Source organism: Oryctolagus cuniculus, chromosome 1 (genome assembly GCF_964237555.1).
Source record: "Oryctolagus cuniculus chromosome 1, mOryCun1.1, whole genome shotgun sequence".
NCBI lineage: Eukaryota > Metazoa > Chordata > Mammalia > Lagomorpha > Leporidae > Oryctolagus > Oryctolagus cuniculus.
This window is the reverse complement of record NC_091432.1, coordinates 45,903,003-45,927,100: the sequence shown is the minus strand read 5'-3', so window position 1 is coordinate 45,927,100 and position 24,098 is coordinate 45,903,003. Positions and strand designations below refer to the sequence as shown.

At 37.2% G+C, this 24,098-nt stretch overlaps 1 protein-coding gene across 1 annotated transcript in view; it reads left to right on the top strand.

Annotated features, from left to right (window-relative positions):
• Positions 1-23,455, top strand: part of PRMT3 (protein arginine methyltransferase 3) — a 157,258-nt gene extending 133,803 nt beyond the window's left edge. Inside the window, exons 14-16 of the mRNA XM_002708975.5 lie at positions 9,018-9,068; positions 9,265-9,352; positions 22,581-23,455. Coding sequence (XP_002709021.1) covers positions 9,018-9,068; positions 9,265-9,352; positions 22,581-22,690 — 249 coding nt within the window. The 3' untranslated portion in view covers positions 22,691-23,455. The remainder of the gene's footprint in view (positions 1-9,017; positions 9,069-9,264; positions 9,353-22,580) is intronic.
• The last annotated feature ends 643 nt before the right edge of the window (positions 23,456-24,098 follow it).

Below are 24,098 nucleotides of genomic sequence, written 5' to 3'. Positions count from 1 at the left end.
AGATATCAATTTATGTCAATTTTTACATGAGTCAAAGAACTTACATTTTAGACTCTGAAAGATTATCTTTTACCTTGTAAAATCACTTTAATGGAGCCATTTTCCATTTACAGGGGAGGAGTCTAAATTTAAAGGGAATTTCAATTACTGAGACTATTTTAAGAAGATAAAAAGTAAATTTGAGTTTTTAAGTAAAAATATTGTTTTTTACTATTTTTAGATCTATTGTCTGTTTTGCTGCTTCCCATATTGCTTGGTGTATTTCTAAACACCACTCAATCTGGAAGTATCCCTTGAGAAGTAAATGGCACTTAATGTGTATTGTACCCTAGAGGAATCATGAAAGAAAGATGCAGATTTTCTCTTGGGATAAAATAGAAAATTAATTGAAGAAGGAAGAGTCCATAATTTAAAATACAGTTAATACTAGAAAAAAATCATAATACGTAATTTATTTTTTGCTTATTCCCCTTTGTTCAAATACCAATTATCACTAACAGAGTTCATAAACTATATACAGGAGCTTGTATGGCTTCTGTTTGTATTATCATCTGCTTGCTTTATGTATGATGATGTATAAACTATAATAAAATCATTTTTATGCTTTATCTATATATATATACTTTTCATCAGATTCTGCACCATTTGGCTTTTCAATTCCATATTATGATTTTGAAAGAAATACTCCAACAAAATATGAACTGTATTTTCATTATAGTGATTCTGCTGCATGGATTACAAGCACTCTATCTCCATGCTTGGATAAACTCCATCAAAAGCACATTATCCTCCTACTTCTGTGGCCAGCTGCCTAATTGTATCTGCTGTAACCACACGCTGTTGGAACATGATACCAATGAAGAGCAGAAATGATAAATTACTCCCTGCAGGTGATAGTGATAATGATAATTTTTAATTTCCTTCTTCCTCATAAGGCCTAGTCTGATCTTATTTCACTGGCTGCCATCCTGTTACATGCACACATGATGAGTCCTATTTAAAGAAAGACTCACCACACCAAGATACATGAGAAAGTAAATTTATTTTTATTCTAAGTCATTGTTCTCCAAATGAGCATATATAAAATGGACTGTGTTTAATTTTATATATATGGGAAAAAAAAAAAAACAAGTAAAATGTGGCTTAAACAAGTTTTTAAATGCTCTAGTTTACAAGTGTTATTTTATTTCCTTTTGTGAAATATATAAAAAGACAAGCAGCTCATTCTGAAATTGTATTCTAATGCTTCAGAATACTCAGAATGTACAATAATTCTGTATGCTTGTGTTAATTTCCTGTATGCCTCAAAGTCATTTTGGAGGATTCTTAAATTTCAGGAGTGATCAAACTATCCCAGAAATTCACTGTATGTATTCTTCTTTCACGCTTTTTTCCCATTATCGTTGTTTTTATTTATTATTCATTACCACTCATTGTTTCTTCTTTCAGCCTAGAGGATGCACATAAACAAAATTTCACTGGACTGTATCGTAAAAAATTTTATTTAATTGTGACCCTGCCTTGGCAGATTGATCCAGCTCCTATGGATCCTTAATTTTAATTATTTATTCCCCACTTCAGCAGTCCTTAGTAGCCCTGACAAGCTATATATATGTAATAAGATGTATTCTGTGGTCAGACTTCTAACCTATCTGATCTTTTTCAAGTACATGTCAAGTTAAAGCTCCAGTTATGTATTGCCATGGCCATCATGTTCAATTTCCTATGGTGGTGGTTTATTCTTATTTCAGCAGCTTCCACTGACAGAATGTAAGTTCATTAAATTAACATTTAAAAGACTTATTAAAGATACTAGCAAGGGGATGAAACTATAATTGAAAAATAACTTTGTTCTTTCTACAAAACAAATGGTTTTGTCCCCAATCAGCTGATACATTTCATTGGTTATCTAATTGTTACCTGTTTTCAAATGGCTTTTCAAAAACAAAAACACCAACCATAGTTCAATTGGTTAATATGAATATATTTCAGGGTTTTTTTTAATCTATTTTAATTACTAAGAATCACATATACAGTAATTCCCCCTTATCTGAGGGGTTATGTTTCAGGACCTTCCCTGACTGAAACCACAGGTAATATTGAGCCTATTTGTATATACTATGATTTTTTCCCATGCATATATCCCTATGAAAAAGTTTAATTTATAAATTAGGCACAGTAAGAGATTAACAATAATAATAAAATTGAACCACTATAATATAAAATATATTTACAACTTATTTCTAAAACTTTCCACTTAATATATTCAGGCAATGGTTGACCACAGGTCAACAATTACAAGTTACGTTTCCTTTTCTCTCAAAGTTTATAAGCTACTTTTTTGTTACCCCTGACTACCCTCCACTGCCACTGTATTATTTTTTTAAAGATTTATTTTTATTTATTTGAAAGTCAGAGTCACACAGAGAGAGGAGAGGCAGAGAGAAGTCTTCCATCCAATGACCCACTCCCCAGATGGCCACAATGGCCAGAGCTGTGGCGATCCAAAGCCAGGAGCCAGGAGCTTCTTCTGTGTCTCCCACACAGGTGCAGGGGCCCACAGACCCAGGCCACTTTCCACCACCCTCCCAGGCCACAGCAGAGAGCTGGACAGGAAGAGGAGCAGCCGGGACTAGAACCGGTGCCCACATGGGATGCCAGCACTTCAGGCCAGGGCATTAACCCACTGAGCCACAGCACCAGCCCCTGCCACTGTATTATTTGGAAAGCTAGAAGGAGGGTTAGTTTCTTTTGTGGATGTGGGTAAGTGGTTTTTCTCAAAAAATCTTAAAACTCATGTGAATCTATTTGGAGGTTAGAGAATAGTTTTAAATTAACTTTATTTCAGATACTTCACTACATGTAGTTTTTGTAAGCTCATGTATCTTGAGTCTGTAATTATAATTCTTTAATTCTTCTTTCATATGATTGCCAGTCTATTTTTAACCATAATTGAAAATATGAAATTTCTTCCCATGAGTTTTGTACATTACAGACTCAGGTCATGTTTTCTGATGGCATAACAATTTGTTATTTTCACAAACATCTTTCTCCAACTCTGATTTTTGCTATCATAGAATAAACATGTCTTAAAGAATAATTATAAAAGTCTAATATTTTCATGTGGTCTAGCAGTTTGTGAGTGTGACTGGTCCATTTATCTCTTTTCTCCTCTATACTTTATCCTGATAATGTCTTTGTTAGTGTTAACTTTTTTAAAAAAAATCTTGAGGTAAATTTGTCATTCTTTTTTCCCCCCCTCAAATTCATCTAGTTCCTGTTACATGTTAGTGCTCTAGCTTTCCAGGGAGTCACGTATTGAATTGAATGCCTCTCCAGGCAATATTATAAATGTATGTTAAGCTTAATTATTAAACATTTTCACAGTTGTTCATTTTGTTGGAAAGCTAGTTAAAGATGAGCCCAAAGATTTAGCACCCATAATCAAGATTGCTCAACATCTTTCTAGTTACATGTGTAAACACTCAGATGTGCTCAGCATACCATACGTGCCCAAAACACACATACTATTTTCAAACTGCTTTTCACCTAACAGTATGTGACATTTTCCAAACCGATGAATATTTATCTAAGGATTACTTTTGATGGCCAAATAATATTTAAAGGAAAATCAATTCTGTACTCAGAACACTTCTGACTCCAAATGTGTGGGTTTTCCATACCATCAGGCAGCTTTCCAGTTCTCTGTGACACCAACTGGTTGTGTTACAGTTTAATTCAACTCTTCCGTCAACTACTCAATTTAGCACAGAACCCTCAAGTTATGAGTCCTCAGATGACACACACTTCTGTGCAGTTTTGCTACAAATCCAGAGTTCTCACAACCGCAACCTGGTTTTAATAGATTATTAAAATGGCTTTGCCATTTTTCAAAAGATATTTCTGTGATCTTTTACTGAGAGGTTTTCTTCCTTTACCTTCTTTCATACTGATGGCCGTATTTCTGTGTTTCTGTGTGTAACACATCTTTAAGCATCTTTTGCAGGGCTGGATGAGTGGTGACAAATTCTTTCAATTTCTGTTTGCCAGGAAAGGTTTTTATTTCACCTTCATTCACAAATGAGAGCTTTGCAGCATATAATATTCTGGGCTGGCAGTTTTTTTCTCTTAGTACTTGGGCAATATCTTGCCATTCCCTCCTGGCTTGAACGGGCCATCAAAGGAGGTACCTTTGTCTGAAGGGTGGAGAGAACTTTGACTATGGCCTTGTCTAAATAAGATTGGAGTTGATGAACTCAAGAGGCTTCCATAGCTTTGGCAGCTCATGACAAGAGCCTCGGGTGATTACTGGTGTCATAAACAAGAGTGTCAATTGTTAAATCAATAAACGGGAGTCACTGTGCACCTACCCCCCATGTAGGATCTGTCCTTAATGTGTTGTTCCATGCGAATTTGTGAATTAACGGTAAAACTACTACTCAAACAGTACTCTATACTTTGTGTTTCTGTGTGGGTGCAGTCTGTTGAAATTTTAGCTTAGTATATATACTAAGTTGATCTTCTGTATATAAAGATAATTGAAAATGAATCTTGATGAAGAATGGGATGGGAGAGGGAGTGGGAGATAGGATGGTTGCCAGTGGGAGAGTGGTTATGGGGGGAAAAGCTGCTATAATTCAAAAGTTGTACTTTGAAAATTCATATTTATTAAATAAAAGTTGAGAAAAATAAAATGGCCCACAGAATTCAAGAAAACACTTCACTTACTTTTACTAATTTATTACACAGGAAATTTAGGTATCCAAATGAGCAACCATTTAAAGAGGTACTTAGGGTGAGGGCTAGAAGGGGTCCCAAGCACAGGAGCTTCTGTTTTCATGGAGTAGGGGTACACAGCCACCCCCTGGCACTTAGATGCACTCACCAGACGCTCTGCTAACGTTGTTAGAGTTTTATGGGGCCCATTAATAGTGGTGTGATTGAATACTTGGCCATTGGTGATTAAGTTTTATCTCTAGTCCCTTTCTCCTCTCCAGAGGAAAATTGTGTCTGATTGTTTTAAATTTCTTCTAAGCCGGAGGCTTTTTTCAGATGATTGCTAATCATTTGATTCTGCCTTTTATAAGTGTTCTGCTTTATCTTTTGTTCATTTCTTTTGGTATATTGTTTTCTTATTAATTTGTAGTAGTTTAATAGGCAGAGGACAGTGGCCCTTTGCTATTACATATTTTAGTCTGTTTTTGTTGTCTTAATTTTGATATTAAAATGTTTAATTGCCCTGATCATAGTTCCTGTCTCGTGTGTCGTACTTCAAAAAGCCTTCTCTACTTCTAGATTTTTAAAACACTTGTATATGTTGGTGGAATCTCACTCTTCCACTCTCCCTCCCCACTTCTCACAGATCTTTGTGATTACTTACACATCTATTGAAAAATGCCACTGAATTATGTTAATCATTTTTGCTTATTTTTTAAGGAATTCAGAGGGGAAAAGTTAGTTTTTTACATATACATAGCTATTTGTCATTTGTTGTTCTTCTACTTTTTTTTTTTTTTTTTTTTTTTGACAGGCAGAGTGGACAGTGAGAGAGACAGAGAGAAAGGTCTTCCTTTTGGCGTTGGTTCACCCTCCAATGGCCGCCGCGGCTGGCGCGCTGCGGCCGGCGCACCGCGCTGATCCGAAGGCAGGAGCCAGGTGCTTCTCCTGGTCTCCCATGCGGTGCAGGGCCCAAGCACTTGGGCCATCCTCCACTGCACTCCCGGGCCACAGCAGAGAGCTGGCCTGGAAGAAGGGCAACCGGGACAGAATCCGGCGCCCCGACCGGGACTAGAACCCTGTGTGCCGGTGCCGCTAGGTGGAGGATTAGCCTATTGAGCCGCGGCGCCAGCCTTCTACTGTTCTTAATATTCCCAGTTTCCAATATCAAAGTGAACAACTTTTTTAAAAAATGTCTTCTAGAGGAAATCTGTAGGCAATGGATTCTGTTGGTTTTCTGATGTTTTTATTTTGCCTTCTTTTCTGAGGTATGTTTTCTCTGGATATAGAATTTTAAAGGTTTTCTGCTCTCATACCTTTTCTATGTTGGCCTGCAATTAAATCTCTGTTGGATCCTTGGGTTCATCTGTTGTGCAGTTTATTGCAATATTTTTTCTTATTCAAATTGCATAATATCTAGATTCATCTTCATATTCACTGATATCTTTTCCTCTGTCATCTCCAACTTGCTAGTTAACCAAGAGTTTTTGGTGTCAGTTACTGTGTTTTTCAGTTCTAAAACTTCCATTTTTTATTTTTTATTTCTCTGCTGAGAACCTCTCTGTTTTCATTCATTTCAGTTTGTTTTGTTACCTCATAGAGGATAGTTATAATTGGTGCTTTAAAGTTTTTGTCTGCTCATACAAGTAGCTGATCATCTCAAGATTGTCTTTTCTCGTGAGCGTTAAGTCTTCCTGATGGCTTTTTATGTTGAAATCCTCTGGACAGTGTTGGTGTTTGGTGTTAGCAGGCAGTCAGCCACATTAAGGTCAGACTTTAAGTTGTACCTCACAGTGTCTGGACAGACAGTGGCTCAAATCTCAATTCCGTCTCAAAGCCTTTGCTACCGTGTCTTGGGGCTCTGCTGCACCTCTGTAATTGAGGGATCAGTCTGAGTCTTATGGGTTTTTCAAATCTCAGATCAGTTCTCTAAGCCTTTATTTACTGGTTTTTCCCACACATGTTTTATTCAACAGGCAGTCCTGACTACTGGTATCGTTGATGTCAAATTTCAATTCTGTTCTCTAAGCCTTTGCTGTATGGATTGGGTCCTGCCTTGGGCATGCATAGTTCAGGGTTAGGCTGAGACGTGTGTGGGCTCACACATAGCATTGAGGGATCCCCCTCTCCAGCTGTCTCCTCTCCGGTTCATCCCAAGTTTTCCATTTCTTTCATAGTTGAAAATTATTACTTACATCCAAGGTCAGGTAGTGACTTAAATTATAGTGGTAAGGCTAGCTCTAAGAGGGGTCTTCACAAAGCTCATGGAAATGCATAGTATCTTTTAATTCATTTTTCTATGAATTTTTTTAAAATATTTGTATTTAAGGGACAAAAAAATTAATTTGAAATGTATTAAGAACCTACTATATAATGTTGTACTGGGCAAGAGGTGAAGAATTGGGATTTACACTTAGACCCTGCTCTTAAATAAATTGCAGCCCGATTGGGCAAACTATATATAATGCAGAAAGCACTATAATAAACGCAATGACTCAGCAAGGATTTGTTATATATTGTGGGCCAGGCACTGCTATGTACACTAAGAATATAGTAATGACCTAGACTGATTTATAGGAATAAATTTAAGAAAACAAGTATTAGGAAATCAACTGAAAAAAAGTTTTATATTCTGATTAACTGATTTTCTTTGATAATCTATAGCTGACCATTGCATTGTTCTGTAACTGTTTGGCAGAATTATAAATAGTAATTGACCCTCTTTTGGTACATAAAGTGTGATTAACCTGAAGGTTAAAGATTGAATTTTTTGGATCCAATCTATATTAACCCTACAAAAAGCAATAGAACTTCATTCTTAACAAAAGCAGCAGAGTACACAAATTAGTTTTATAGTGGTTCCTCCATAATGTCTTGCTTAACACATTATAAGCTTAATGTAATTCCAGTTTTAAAAAGTAGATTATGTCAAGGTAGTCTCATTAATGTTCAAAAGGAATGAATATTTAAATTTTAAACAGTAAAAATTACATATTCCTCTGAATATGTTCATTTCTGTTGGAGACCTTTTTTTATTAGCACAATAACTCTTAGTGGGTTTTTTTTTTCAGTATTTGCTTAAATCTGAGTTTTATTCAAGTACTAGTATTTACTTTTATTTTCAGAAAAGTTACATTTAAAACTTTCTGTCTTGGAGTGGGTGTTGTGGCACAATAGGTTACACTGCTGCTTACAACACTTGCATCTCATGAGTGCCGTTTCAAATTCTGACCACTCTACTTGGGATCCAGCTTCCTGCTAGTTCATCCTGGAAAGTGGTAGATGATGGCTCAAAGTGCTTGGACTCCAGCTACTCACATGGAAGACCAGGATGAAGCTCCAGAAAAAGAATTAAAGCTTTGGCCGGCGCCGCGGCTCACTAGGCGAATCCTCCGCCTGCAGCGCCGGCACACTGGGTTCTAGTCCCGTTGGGGTGCTGGTTCTGTCCCAGTTGCTCCTCTTCCAGTCCAGCTCTCTGCTGTGGCCTGGGAGTGCAGTGGAGGATGGCCCAAGTCCTTGGGCCCTGCACCCCATGGGAGACCAGGAGGAAGCACCTGGCTCCTGGCTTTGGATTGGCACAGCGCGCTGGCCATAGCAACCATTTGGGGGGGTGAATCAACAGAAGGAAGACCTTGCTCTCTCGTGCCCCTCCCTCCCTCCCTCACTCCCTCCCTCCCTCTCTCTCCCTCTCTCTCTCTCTCATTGTCTAACTTCCTGCCAAAAAAAAGAATTAAAGATTTAAAAAATTGTTTATTTAAAATAGGACGCACTACATCAGAAGATAGTAAATTGGCTCTGTATAGAATGAGTATGTTTCAGTTATTTATTGCTGTGCAGTAACTTAATCCAAAGCATAGTGGCTTGAAGGCACAATCATTTATACTTACTTATGACTCTACAATATGGACTGGATTTATCTGACTAGTAGTGTATGTGCTAATCTCTCCCAGGGTCTCATTGACTGCAGCTAGAGGTTTCAAGGTGGTCTCTCAGTACACTAGGGACTGACTGACTTTTCCTCTTTCCATGTAGTCTCTCACCTTTCAAGTAGTCTAGCATGATCATTTCTCTGCTAACAAAAGTAGTGATTTTTTTTTAGACATTATTTCTGTGGGGAAAAAAAAACTAATTATACTACTTTACTTTTACTTATAATATCTTTTCCAGGAAAAATAGTAACCGGCCCTAAATTTGAGAGCTATTTGTTCTTTAAAATGGTTTTTCATTTGCCGTGTCTTAAAAGACTGAGAAATTAATTGGTATATCATGTCATTAGTTTAATTATTTACATTTTTTAACAGGCAATTGCTGGCTACTTTGATATCTATTTTGAAAAGAATTGCCACAACAAGGTAAGTATCATGAGTTATTCATATGAATTAATTATGCAAAGTGCATTGTATTTTTTTTTTTTGCCCTAAGGTGTTTTGATCATAAGCATTTTGCTGTTGTAAGCAATTGGAGCTTGTGTTTGATGTGGTAGATTAATGTACCATGATATTAAAAATCTTGTACTTCATCAGATACTTTTGAACTCTACCAATGCAGGTCATGTTCTCTACGGGTCCCCAGAGTACCAAAACACATTGGAAACAAACGGTATTTCTACTGGAAAAACCATTTTCAGTGAAGGCAGGTAAGAAAGATAAGGAAGGGGTGGGGGATTCATTCTACAGTAAACAGCAGTCATTCATTTTACAGTCACTTCTTATATGCCCTCTGTATCTAAAGCAATGGAACAGATGTTAAGACGTTCTTAGAGCTTACCATCTGTTTGTGTTTTAGATGGCACATCATTTAACTAAAGACATAAGAATTTTTTATTTTACATTTAATCTCTGCCAATTAAAATGAATGGAATTATGTGGCTCAGAAGTACTACAGATTCAGAAAACTTCAGGCAGTAACTAAAAGAAAGTATTTTCATTTCCCAAGTTACTAAATTTAGAGAAATATCACCAATAACAGTAAAATACAAATTCAGCAAAATGCCATTCAATAGTTATTGTATTCAAAACATATGAGCATTTGTCTAGAATGCACTCCACTGTCTCCATCTATTGACCTTTTTATGGTGTTCAAGGATTGGTCAAATAACCTCATTGATTTTTTACTTATTTTACCACCTGTAAGTCTCACATACCCATATACTTAGCTCTAAAAATTAAATGTGATTATTAAACTTATTGTTATTTTAAGAGACAGAAAGGAACAATTCCTGTCCACTAATTCAATCCCCAAATGCCCAGAAGGACCAGGACCAGGCTGGGCTGAAGCCAGAAATGGAAAACTCAATCTAGGTGGGCAAGAACCCAATTGCTTTAGCCTTCACCTGCTGCCTCCCAGGGCCTGCATTAGTAGGCAGCTGGAGTCAGGAGCCAGAGCTAGGTATCAAACCCAGGTATTCTGTTGTAGGACTCTGGCATCTTAACCCCTAAGCTAAACTCTAGCCCAGAATTTTGTTTTTAATGTAAAACTGCTTATATTACATATAAGTGTTCTTGTCCTACCTTTGCAAAACTCCTAGGAGATAGGAAAGCTGAACGTACAAGTTGCAATACAAAGACACTCAATATCACTAGTAACTCTAATACAATGAGACATTGTTTCTTATCTATTATTTTGGGGGAAAATAATGTTTAACAATACCAAGTGCTGGCAATAATGTTAGCAGGTGGAACTTTCGTACTCTCTTGCAGTAGTCCTAATGGATAAAACAACCTTAGAGAACAGTTTGATAATAGCACGTGTAAAGGCACCATCCTTACAACTCAGCAGTCTTTTTCCTACACTTATACTTTGAACAGTCTCTCGCATAACATGTTCACAAAAATCTATATGGTTTGTAGAAATGAAAAATTGGAATCAATCATCATGTCCATCAGGAAACAAATGAGTATGTTAGTTACATAGAATAAAACCTATGGAGCAAATAAATTATTTAAGTGTGTATATCAGAAGAAGTATTGAGCACAAAAAGAACTTGCAGAATGGCTCCTAAAATATGCCATTTATATGGCATTTAACAATTATGCATACAGATAAATGATAAAAGATGAAGCAACACTTCAGTGATACCACTCAGTTCACTGAAGTGGTGACCTCTGAGGAAGAACAGAAATAGGAATCAGGTAGTCTACAAAGGGAGTTCAGTGTCAAGTATGTATGCTTTGTTTTTAAATGAAACTATGGCAGAATGTTAATATTTGATGAAGCTGAGTCCATGGCTCCTTGTGGTCATTATATTACTGTCTATTTCTCAGAATTTCATAAAATATTTTAAATTTGCCAACGCATAAATTGAATTCAGTAGATACACCTTGTTGTTTTCTCACTTTGGGGTTGCAGTGCTATGGAAATGAAAACCTTGATGGTGTTGTTTTCTCTGTCTCCAGTAAGCTTCAGCACAGCAAAACTAAAATGGGGCAAATTTAATGCAAGTTTTTTCAAATCTTGGTGTTGGGAAGTTTGAACATGTTACTTCTTCACTGTGTCCATTTTGTCATCTTATTGCTAGAGTTTTAAAGGATGTACTTACTCATTCACATAATTTTGAGGGAGATTTAAAATAGTATTTGAGTTTTATTATCTTCAAAATTTTCTAACTAATTACAACAAAATACTGTGTTATGCCTAGTTAAATTTCTAAATCCCAACAATTCTTTACCCAGTAATCCTTAGACTAAGTGACTCATGCTTTGCCCTTGGGCTTTTTCACAATCCTATGAAACAGGTGTGTGACTCTAATGTTGCCCTCTGGCCCATCTGCATTTCTCTTATCGCCACTATATAATGTATATTCTTGTATATAAGTAGTACGACCAGTAGTGTAGCACAGACATTGAAGTATCTCCAAGTAATACAATCCTAAAGAGGAAACATTTGAAAGGGAAATTTCAAAGTAAGAAAAAGGTAATCATTTCTTAGTTTTTGGAATTTAAACAAAGGATCAGAAGTAAATATAACTGTTTTCATACCCTGCTGCACTTCTGATGGTAGCTAATAAACAGAAGCTGTAAATCATAGGGCAGAGTGCTGAAGAGGACATGCTAATCAGGAAAAGACCTCTGGAAACCTACATAGGAAGTCCTTTTGCATTTTAGGTGAATTTTAAGATGTGTAGATGTAGGATGAAGCGTGCAAGGTGAGGTGACTAGTTTGGTTAAGCTGTGAACAATTCTGAGTTCTCACAGGGTCTCTAGCTATTCACATCTCAGCCACCCACAGTACACAGTGCTTTTAGACTCTGTTCAGTAGGGATTCCAGGAGAACCACGGCTGCCTGGATGCTCCTCAGCAGCGTTTACACACAGCCCTGAAATGAAGAAGCTAAACTGTGAGTAACTTAGTGGTAACAAAAGAAAGAAAAGCTAGACACTAAACATAAAATTCTTAATCAGACAGTGAATGCAACAAATTATCAGCTGATAGACCTACAGATGAGGATACTGAAGCAAATATTCTAACTGCATTTATATGTACATCATGAGACTATGGGAAGATATTTTAAATGCAAGTGGCACCTCTAGATACAAAATACCAGTATCTGAAGTAGAAATGCTATCTGATTGAATTAAATGCAGAAGAAAAAACGATGGGAAACTTGAAGATAGAACAATCAAAGGGGGACCAGCGTTGTGGCACAGCATGGAAAGCTGCTGCCTGTGATTATAGCATCCTGTATGGGCGCTGGTTTGTGTCCTGGCTGCTCAACTTGCATTCCAGCTCCTTGCTAGTGGCCTGGGAAAAGTAGCAGAAGATTGCCCAAATGTTTCAATCACCCACACAGGAGAACTAGAAGAAGCTCCAGCTTTGCAGCCATCTGGGAAGTGAACCAATAAACGGAAAATCTCTAACTCTGACTTTTCAAATAAACACATTAAAAAAAAAAAAAAACAATAAAATATATCAAAATGAAGCAAACAGGGGCCAGCATAGTGGGTTAAGCCACTGCTTATGACACCAGCATCCCATGTCAGAGCACCAGATGGAGTCCTGGCTGCTCCACTTCCCATCCATCTCCCTGCTAATGTGCCTGAGAAAGCAGTAGAAGACAGCCCAAGTACCTGGATCCCTGCATGGAGAAAAATAACTAAATCCTCTTTAAAAAAAAAAAAAAAAAAAAAGTAAGAATACATTCACAGTAATGTGTGTGAAAATATCAAGCACTCTTCTTGTAGAAGTGCAGTAATAGGAGTCCCCTGGGGGAAAGAGGGGCAGTGCAAGGACAGAAAATGTGTTTGATGAAATATTGGCCAGATTTTCTTTAAAACTAACCCACAGATTAAATTTAGCAAAGCCCAAATAGGACAGATAGAAATAAAACCCCATGAAGATACATCATAAATAAGCAGCTGATAAACAGAGATAGCAATAACTTTTAAAAACATAAGGCAGGGGCCAGCACTGCGGCATAGCAGGTAAGGCCACCGCCTGCAGTGCCGGCATCCCATATTGGCACCAGTTCTAGTCCCAGCTGCTCCACTTCAGACCCAGCTCTCTGCTATGGCCTGGAAAAGCAGTAGAAGATGGCTCAAGTCCTTGGGCCCCTGCACCCACATGGGAGACCCTGAAGAAGCTCCTGGCTTCAGATCAGCGCAGCTCTGGCCGTTGCTGCCAGTTGGGGAGTGAACCAGTAGATGGAAGACCTCTCTTCCTCTCTTTCTCTGTGTAACTCTAACTTTCAAATAACTAAATCTTTTTAAAAAATAAAAGAAAACATAAGCCAGAGGAAAAAACATTATCGAGAAAAGAATAAAAAAGGGTTAACTTGAGAATACTAATCAAGGACTATTAAGTCATTTGATAATTGAATGTGCTGAGAGAAATGAACAGCCTAGTTCTGTGTAAGAAATATGTATCAAAAATGAAGGCTACTTGAAAATTTCTTTTCAGAAGAAAATAGCTGTAAAAAGAATTCTTCAGTAATAGACCAGCAATATAAGCATGTACTGAAGTAAGTTCTGGTGGGAATAAAATGTCACCAAGTAGAAACTTGGATCTAAATAACAGGAATGGGAAATAATAGAAATAGTAAATATGTGAATACATAGAAAAGTCTATTTTTTTAATTTCTGAATTGATAATTGATTAAAGCAAAAATAATGCGGATTTTGAAACATGGATAAAGTAGATGACAACCATAACACAAGAAATTTTTTTAAAAGATTTATTTATTTGAAAATCAGAGTTACACAGAGGAAGGAGAGTCAGAGAGGTCTTCCATCTGATGGTTCACTCCCCAGTTGGCTGCAACAATCCGAAGCCAGGAGCCAGGAGGTTCTTCCGGGTCTCCCACGTGGTTGCAGGGGCGTAGGGACTTGAACCATCTTCCACTGCTTTCCCAGGCCATAGCAAAGAGCTGGATCGAAGAGGAGCAGCTGGGACTAGAACCAGCACCCATATGGGATGCCAGCACTTCAGGCCAGGATGTTAACCCGCTCGCCACAGCGCCAGCCCCCACAAGGAATTAATAAAATGGAAATGTGTTATGAATTTCTTGTACTATATATGACAAAACTTAATGTGAAGGCAAACTGCAATAGGTATGTGCACTGTAAATCCTGGAACAGCAGCTAACAAATTTAAAATTAAACCACAAAGTATGAGTAATAAGGTAGCTAGTGTTAGAGATAAAAAATGGAATCCTGAGAAAATATTTAATTGAAAAGATAGGAAGAAAGGAATATAATCACGATAACAACTAGATAGAAAGTTGGAAGACGTGAACAGCACTAACTGGTTTGACATCCATAGACTAGTATGCTGAGTCATAAAACAAATCTTAATACATATAATTGTATAGGAGTCATACAGAATATATTCAAAACTAAGTAAAATAAAACATAATTAACAAAAAGATATCTGAAAATCCTAAAATATTAGGAAGTAAACAGCAGATTTTTATTCCAAAGAAAAGCATACAAAAAAAGAAAATGAGACAGCATTCTGATCTGAATGATAATGAAACAATAGATCAACTGGTAGAATAGTTAAAACAGTGCTTAGAGGAAAACTGTATAGCTTTAGATGTTACCTTAGAAAACAAGCCAAAGAGGCTTCAGTGGTGAGTTCCAACCAATATTTAAGGAAAATAATGATGAATCTATACAAATGTATTTTAAAAAGAAGTAGAATTCCTTTGAACAAAAATATGATTGCCTCATGGAATGTGGGGAAGAAAGGCATCTGACAAAATTCATTCATGGTAACTCTTAGCAAGCCAGCACAAAGCACAGATAACGTTGGTGGTGATAAAAGACTGAATGCCTTCTTTCTAAGATACTGAGTCAGGGATGTTCATCGTGACCACTTCTGATCAGCACTCTTCTTAGAAGTCTTCATCAGAGCAATAGGAGGTGGGGAGGGGAAATTAAGCAGTTTCATTCGTAGATCATATAACACATGTAAAATCCTAGAACAAAGTACAAAAAAAGCTATTAGAACTATGAGGATGACAGAAGTCTTAAAGATCAAAATGTTAAATTTTAAAAAACACAACAGTATATGTAGTAACTTCAAAAAAGCTCCCAGTATTTAAGATATATATTCACGATTTAGTGACATAAAACCACTCTAAACATAAGAAATTGGGAGACACCGTTGTGTTTGTGGCTGAAAGATTCAGTGTTGTTAGGATATCAGCCCCCACCCTTGCAAAACAATCTATGGCTTCAGTGCAGTCCACATCTAAATCCTAGCAAACGCTTTTGGAGGGTAGAAATTAACAAACTGGAGGCTGGCATTGTGGTATAGCAGGTAAAGCTGCTGCCTGCCATGCCAGCATCCCATATGGGGCGCCAATTCAAGGCCCAGCTGCTCCACTTCCAACCCAGTACCCTGCTAATGCACCTGGGAAAGCAAAAGAAGGTGGCCCAAGCACCCACATGGGAGACCCAGAAGAGGCTGGCCCAGCCCTGGCCTCCGTGGCCATTTGGGGAGTGAACCAGTATATAGAGGAACTTCTTTCTGTGTTTCTCCCTAACTCTGCCTTTCACATAAATAAAATCTTTAAAAAATGGTCAAACTGATTTTAAGATTTACATGGCAATATAAGGGGTCAAGAATAGCCAAAACATTTTTTAAGATTTATTGGAAAAGTTACACAGAGAGGAGAGAGACATATTCTATCCACTGGTTCACTCCCCAGTTGACCACAATGGTCAGAGCTGCGCTGATCCAAAGCCAGGAGCCAGAATCTTCCAGGTCTCCCTCGTGGGTGCAGGGGCCCAAGACTTGGGCCATCTTCTACTGCTTTCCCAGCAGAGAGCTGGATCGAAAGTGAAGCCAGCTAGGTCTCAAACAGTTGCCCATATGGGATGCCGGCACTGCAGGTAGTGGCTTAACCTGCTGTGCCACAGCGCTGGCCTCGCCAAAATGATTTAAAGAAAAGCAGGAGGACTTATACTGTCTTATAAAGCCAGTGTCTTACTAGCTTAAGGACAGACATGCAGAACAATGGGACAAAACAGAGCTCAGAAGTAAACTATGCACATAGGTTATTCAGTTTTTGACAGAGGAGCCAAGGTAATAAAATGGTAAAAGGATATTCTTTTCAAGAAATGAAAGCTCTCTTTAATGAGTTTTGAAGACAAATTTATGGTTTGCTCTTTGTGATACAAAGATTTTTTTAATTAAGACACAAAAGAGTTTGTTTCTTATAAGAAGTTTATAGTTTCTGCTTCTACATCTACGTCTACAATCTGTTTCATGTTAAGAGTTAATCATTCATCTCAGCCCCAACCCCCACAAAACAAAATTGAAGTGGTAATACTAATGTATAATGACAGTATTACTATAACTGGATGTCTTGGGCTGGGAATAGAAATTGGGCGCTGGCTGCACAGGAGATTGACAAAGAAGCTGTTTGGAGTACTGGGAATATTTTCTGTTTCCATGATGGTGCATACATTTATCAAAACTTATCAAGCCTAAAATGTGTGAACTTTTATTATTTAATATTATAACATAATAAACATGGTGCCTTGGGAATAAACGTAGGTAAATGAAAGAGAAATCAGAAGATCCATTAAGAAGACTCAGTACCTGGTAATTGGGACATTTTAAGTTAGTGAGGAAGATATTCAATAAAATTGTGTAAACATAGTAATACAGTCTTAAATTCAGAAAACAAAGGAAAAGGTCGCAGGTTTGACTATACAAAAATGGAAAAAATTCTATAAAATGATCTAGTTTCAAGAAAGAAAAGCAAATTAAAAGTTTTATTTTGTACTTCTTAGAGGAGCAAATATATTTTGAAGTGTGAATTTTAAATTGATTCCCTAGGATGAATTTTTCATTAGCAAGTTGTATTATTAGAAACTAGACAACCATGGGGCCAGCGCCATGGCGCAGTAGGTTAATCCTCTGCCTGTGGTGCTGGCATCCCATATGGGTGCCAGTTCTAACTGTACCTCTCAAATAAATCAAATCTTAAACTAAACAACCAAACTTTTAAAATTACAAGGAAAAAAAAACCACCTTTTGTCTAGATAAACAAAAACCAGCATTTGGTTGCTCTGATTCCCATTTCAGTGATGATTAGAGGTGATGGGTATTATTTCAAGTGTTATCCACAATCTCAACAACTGATACATTAATTTCAGAGGATTTTCTTGTCGAGGTGTATGAGGTAATGCCGCAGATATTTTCTTTTAGTGCATTTGCTCTGACGGTTTCTACTCTGACTGTCAGAGTTATCTTGGGAATGTTAGATAATAATTTAAGTTGCCCTGGTTATAAATGTTCTATTCAATCCCAAGCGTGAGGGTCGAAATGAAAATGTTTCATGGTGTTTGTAAAACAGCTTGTCAGTTTCTTCGTTTCAGGATCCAAGGATATACCTCTAAGAGTTCTGTATTTTAGAAATATATCTCAAATTGAAATGACTTACTAATAGATGTTTTTGTTACATTTTCACAAAAAATTTTCAAGCATCAGTATTAAACATCTGAAAAAAATCGTGACTTGCTCTATATCCTGATGCTGTTGTTGTCATGTCTGAAATGAAACACAAGCAAAATGTCTTTTCTGTAATGTTAATTTCAAAGAATAATGTACATACATACTTATTTAGGTTAATTAAATAGCAGGTTGGGTCACAGTAATAAATACGTAATTCACACTGCTGAACCCCCTTCAATTGTTCAGGCCTAAGTAAAATGCCACGGCAGTAGTTGCAATACCAGACTAGATCAGAGTAATTAATCAGTGTCAAATAGATAGAAAATGACGGATGTTGTTAAGTGTGTGTATTGTGAGGGCTGCAAAGGACACTGTGGAGCTGAGCTGTACCACCTAGGTTTTATCATCGGCAGACGGCTGTTTACCACAAAGCAGTGCTGCAATTTAATCAAGAGAAAAAATGATTTCATTTCAATTCGGTTATGAGGCATTCTTAAAATTTCCTCCAGAACAATGAAATTTCATTTCCCCACAAAGAGAAGAGGAAAAACTTAACAAATCATTGTCACTATTAAAACGTAGGGTTTAGAAATGAAACAAAATACCACTTGGATACTCCATCATATAAGAGGTCACTATGTGTATATGAGAAATAGCCTGATTTTACTCACATTTTTCATATCACATGAAATAGACCTGGATTTTTAGCATAAAACTATAATGTAAGTGATTATTATATAATTGAACACTATATTTCATGGAAAAAGAAAAATCCTGAATTGAAGCTTAACATATTCTGTAACTCCTTTCAAAGTATTTGGTCTAGGAAGCTGCTCCAAATGCTCAGATGCTTAGATCACTTCCTTTTGGAACTACTTTAGAAACTAGGTCAGAACAAAAACCACCTAGGCCCTTTAGTTTATAGTCAGTTTTGCTTTTAGCTAAATGTAGCCAAGTTCTTATTATTTTAGGCAAATTCTTAGTCTGAGAAATTCTGTATTCACATTGTCTCTTCCTGCTTTATAAATATCAAGTCTATTCTCAAGAGTAGATTTACCATTATCTCCCCCCACCAAAAAAAAAAAAAAAAAAAAAACTTTACCTTTACTAAAGATAGTATCACACTGCGGGCGCTGCTGCTCAATAGGCTAATCTTCTGCCTGCGGCACCAGCACCCTGGGTTCTAGTCCTGGTTGGGGCTCTGGATTCTGTCCTGGTTGCTCCTCTTCCAGGCCAGCTCTCTGCTGTGGCCCCGGAGTGCAGTGGAGGATGGCCCAAGTCCTTAGGCCCTGCACCCACATGGGAGACCAGGAGAAGCACCTGGCTCCTGGCTTCGGATTAGCGTGGTCACAGCGCACTGACTGCAGCAGCCATTGGGGGGGGTGAACCAACGGAAAAGAAAGTCCTTTCTCTCTGTCTCTCTCTCACTGTCCACTCTGCCTGTCAAAAAAAAAAAAAAAGGCATCACAGACACACACTCAGAGACACTTGCATTACCAGTGCAGGTAGAATAACTATATAAATATGCTTATATTTTGCTTATTTTCTAAAGACTTATCTTTTGAACACTAAAACAAGGTCTACCTACACAGCAAATTTTCCCAGCTAGACTCCACTTTATTATATTTTTTTGACAGGCAGAGTTAGAGAGAGAGAGAGAAAGTTGGTTCACCCCCAAAATGGCCACCATGGCTGGCACGCTGTGGCTGGCGCGCTGCGCCAATCTGAAGCCAGGAGCCAGGTGCTTCCTCCTGGTCTCACATGCAGGTGCAGGGCCCAAGCACCTGGGCCACCCTCCACTGCCTTCCAGGGCCACAGCAGAGAGCTGGACTGGAAGAGGAGCAACCAGGACTAGAACCCAGGGTGCCAGCGCTGTAGGCGGAGGATTAACAAAGTGAGCCGCAGCACCGGCTCAACTCCACTTTATCTATAAAAACTACTTTCAATTTAAACCCAACTATAGAGAACTTTTTTAGCCATGCCAAGATAAAGTTGTATTAGTGTAATAAAATTTGAGACATGAAAATTGGCAGAATCAAGCAGCCAGGTACAGCAGCCAGCTAGGTGTCCTTGGCATACTATTACTCTGAAATAAGAGGAAATTAGATTTCATTGATAACACATTATTGTACTTATTTGGCATTAATTTTATTATGTGCAATACTACATCTGATCAAAAAGAGGGCAAATAACTTATTCTATTAGATTTCTGTATCACCACTTAGAACGTTGTAACACATATGTGTGCATGAATTGATTTGGGAGAACAAAGAAGGGAGCAGTCTACTTCCTGAGGACAAATGGAGAAAGATTTACAGAAATAAGCTTGGTCATCTACGTGAAGTTGAAATTTCTCAAGTCAAAGAGGTCAAAACAGCTTTCTACACAGACGAACAGCTTGGATGAAGGCAAAGAGGAAGAAGAAAGGGAAGGTAGCTTTAAGATACCCAGGCTTTGTAGCTAGAGCACGTGAGGTTATGTAGGGTTGTGAAGGGGTGTGACTAGAAACTGTCAGAACATAAAGGGCCGTGGTAAGGAGTTCGTATTTTATCAGGAAAATATTGACTATCTAGTGAGGGGTTTTTTAAAATTAACTTTATTAAGGCCTTCTTTACATAAAATGTTCACATTAAACACATACAGTTGAGTTTTGCTGGTATTTCATAAATTAAGCTGAAGTCTTAAAGGTCCTATATTGTATCCTACAAGTTTTACAGTTTTAAGATTTTATATTTAAATCTATGATCTTCTTAGTTTGTTAGGATGGTTTTGCATTCTCATAGTGTGAAGAATTGAGATTCACTATTATGTGAATATTTTGTTCTAGTAATATTTATGGAAAATATTGTCCTTTCATCATTGAATTACATTACCCCTTGGTAAAAATTCAGTTGATTATACAAGAATAGGTTTATTGCTCAATCCAGTTTTCCTGCATGGGTGGCAGGATCCCAATTTCTGGAGCCAGAGCCAAGCATCAAACCCAGTCACTCTGATACATGATTCAAGAGTCCTAATCAGCATTTTAACCACTAGGCTAAAAGCCCATCCCTCTATTATATTTGTCTTTGTAGTGTATACCAATAGTGCACTAGCTTGATTAATATAACTTTGTAGTACTTTTAGAAATCACTTATTACAATAATTCAAATTTTGTTGTTTATCAAGACCATTGGCTCTTCTAGGTCTTCTGTGTTTCCATACAAGTTTTAGGGACAGCCTGTTGATTTCTGCATCAGGTATTTTGAGTAGATTGTACAGAATTAATAAAATTTGGAGAAAGTAACACCTTAAAAATATGAAGTGTTCCAATCCAATGAGTAACTATTTAGTTTTTAACTTCTCTCAATAGTATTCTGTAGTTTTGAGTGTAATAGGTTTTACACATACTTATACTTTTTAGTTATCCATGTCTTAATTGGGGTATTGGAAATGTTGATATTTATTGTTATAAGGGTACTTAAGAGTTCACAGGACAAGTGTATTTTAAAACTATACATAGATTTCAGTTGTTTTTGGCACCAAAATTCCATTTTCTCATGATCTGTTTCCAGTACCTTTGTATATGGTAAATAGTAAAACTTTTAAAGATTTAAAAAGTAATTAATTGTTCAAAGCAAAGCAACATTTGTATTGTGGGGTCCCCAGCGTTTGGGGAACTAAAATGTTTACAACAATTGGAAGAGAATGGAAATGTATGGGCAGGTGTTGTGGTACTACTGTGTCACTGTTGGTAGTCTTTGATAAGCTGAAGATAGAGCAACCATTACAAAAATAACACCAAGAAGTATAGTTTATAAGTCAGAATTAGAGCTAAAGTGAAAGAGAATATTCAGTTGAAATGGGAGAGTAAGAAGAAAAACAGTGAATAAATAGAAAACAAATGACAAGTGGTAGAATTAAACCCAGTAATGCACATTATATGAGACTATTTCAAGTTGTTCATTGGAAAGGAGAATTAAGATATGTTTATTTTGGTGTGATTTTTAAAAAATTTGGAGAGTTTTTTTTTTTTTAAATTCACATTTTTGTAAAAAGTCCCCTCATACTTACTTAGTTCTGGTCTTCCTTTAGTATTTATTCTATAAATTTAAAAAAAAAATTCTGCTTAATTGGAAAAGTCCTTAACTTCACCTTAATGTTAAAACATATTTGCTGAATATTGAACTGTAAGTAGTCTTTTGTCTTTAAGGGCTATTTGCAAATTTTTAGAAATCAAATGAAATTTGTTATAATCAGAAAGGTACATGGATAATCGATTCCACTTTGCAACATACAGAACAAGTTTTTAGAAATTGGTCATCTTTGCCTTTGAACAGACATGCAATATTTTTGTGTTGTTTCACCTACCTATGCATTTCTCACTTCCAGTGTCAGTTTCTTAAAAGCCAGCAGCCTTGTCATGGGCTTCTAGAAAATGTTTTCCCACCTGTAATTTCTAGTTCCTCAAAATGCTATTCCCTAAAAGGCTCTCTGCATGTTTTCTCCTCCTCAAATATCATTATTGCACACTCCTTAAAGCTGACCATGACTTTAGCCCTGCTCTCGGATAACTAGTCCTTGTGTGATCATTGCCTTTCCCAGTCCTTGCATTCTTGAGACACATGCCTGGTACATGGTGTAGCTACCTGTCATCACCCTTGACTGTTAACTCTGATGGTGAGAAACCTGTCTTCCATCCCCCCACCCTGTATGCCCTTGTATTCCAGAGTTCAATTAAACTGCCTGATCAAACCCTAGGTAGCCACCGTATTTAGCTCATAAAGATATGATACTGTGGTGCAAAAACTAATGAAGCAAAACTGCTCTAATAAGTGGTCAATTTTAAAAATAACCAAAGTTTCAAGTAATGCAATGTATCATGACAAAAAAAAGAGAAACCTGCTTGGTAAACATTATTCTCTTTTCTGCTAAACTGTACTCCTTAAGTTCTTAAACAGTTTTTTGCTTTTCTTTTCCAAGGTGAAGCCTTGAATGGAAGAATTACAGTTCACAAGAATAAGAAAGATCCACGTTCTCTCATTGTGACCCTTGCATTGAATAATTCAACTCAGACTTATAGTCTTCAGTGAAAAAAAATTGTGAAAAACACAGCTACATTACAGTTTTTCACATGGGGAGCGTGTGGGCCAGTGGGTGGGTGCCGGGCTCAGCTGAGGGAGGTGACCAGCTAATCCTGCTGGGCCACCTCGGTCGTTTATCCTCAGACGTCTGCTCAGCTAGATGGAAGCAACCATAACCTTCACAGTACATTTATCAGTATTGAACATTTCAGTTGGCCTATATTTGGAACAGATAAAGGCTTTTGTTTTTACTGTTTCTTACTATAAATTTTAATCAGTAATAATTGGTTATTTGGATGTTTTATTAAACTAATAGCACAAGGTAATGTACATTTTATTGCGGATTTCCTGAGTGCTAGAATGTCAGAAGACAATAGAGACGAGCAAGTATAGGGACTAGAATACAGACAAGAGCATCAGCCTTCTCAGCCCAACCATATTTGAAGACAGCTTAGTTGCTCACCCCCGTAGCATTCCTGTACTTCTCATTTTGTATTCCTTCCCTCTTTGTGCATATGCTTTAGCCAGATATTTCTAGTATGGCCCAGGAAATCTAATTTCAATATGTGTCCTCAGTTTCATAAGAATTTTTAAACGGGATAAATGTGTACTTGTTTACTAATACATTGCCTTTTTCAAACTAAATTTATGTGCAGAGATAAACATGTAAGTGTTAATATACTCAATAAAAATGTTATTTGCAAGTATTGATTTAATTTGAAACATGGAATGGAGCACATTCAATAAAATGTATACAACTGCTAACATTAAAAATATTTCAATATTAAGGTCTTTGTGAAATCAGAAGCAATTAAAACAAGTCTTAACAAAGGGATCGTTTTTAGAAAATACGGTTTTCGGAGAGGTGAGCCATGACTGCTGGGTTTTTGTCAAACACAGTGTACATGGCAGCTTAAAGTGCCGTTGAAGAGCATAAGCCGTGAGGTCAGTGACAAGTTCAAACTGTGACTCCAGCTCGTACTTGCTGTGTGTGTGATCTTTGTCACTTTCCTGAACGTCTTGCTGCCCCATGAACGTGCCAGTCTGAGTAATGCACTTCAAGTATGTAGATCTGTGCCTGGCACATCGAAAACACTCAGTAAATGTTAGGTGATGCTGTCATGTGAGATTTTCTTCTGGTCCAGCCACAGTTAGTGGATCTCAGTTTTCAGTTTGCCTTCCAAGGCTGGTCATTCTATTTTGTGTACCTAAGCATTTTCTGAGAACATAAGCATCCAAATGTTCGCAATTGGAATTTATGCCATTAAACTGCTCTGAAAAATAAGTATTTTACAGCCCTTGACAGTGATCCAGTGTCCTTTCATGCTGTGGCAGATGGACATTTATAGATAGCAATTTACTGTGTCCCAGAGATTTGATTTGATTTCCTCTAAGAAACTACCTTTTTCTCATGTTT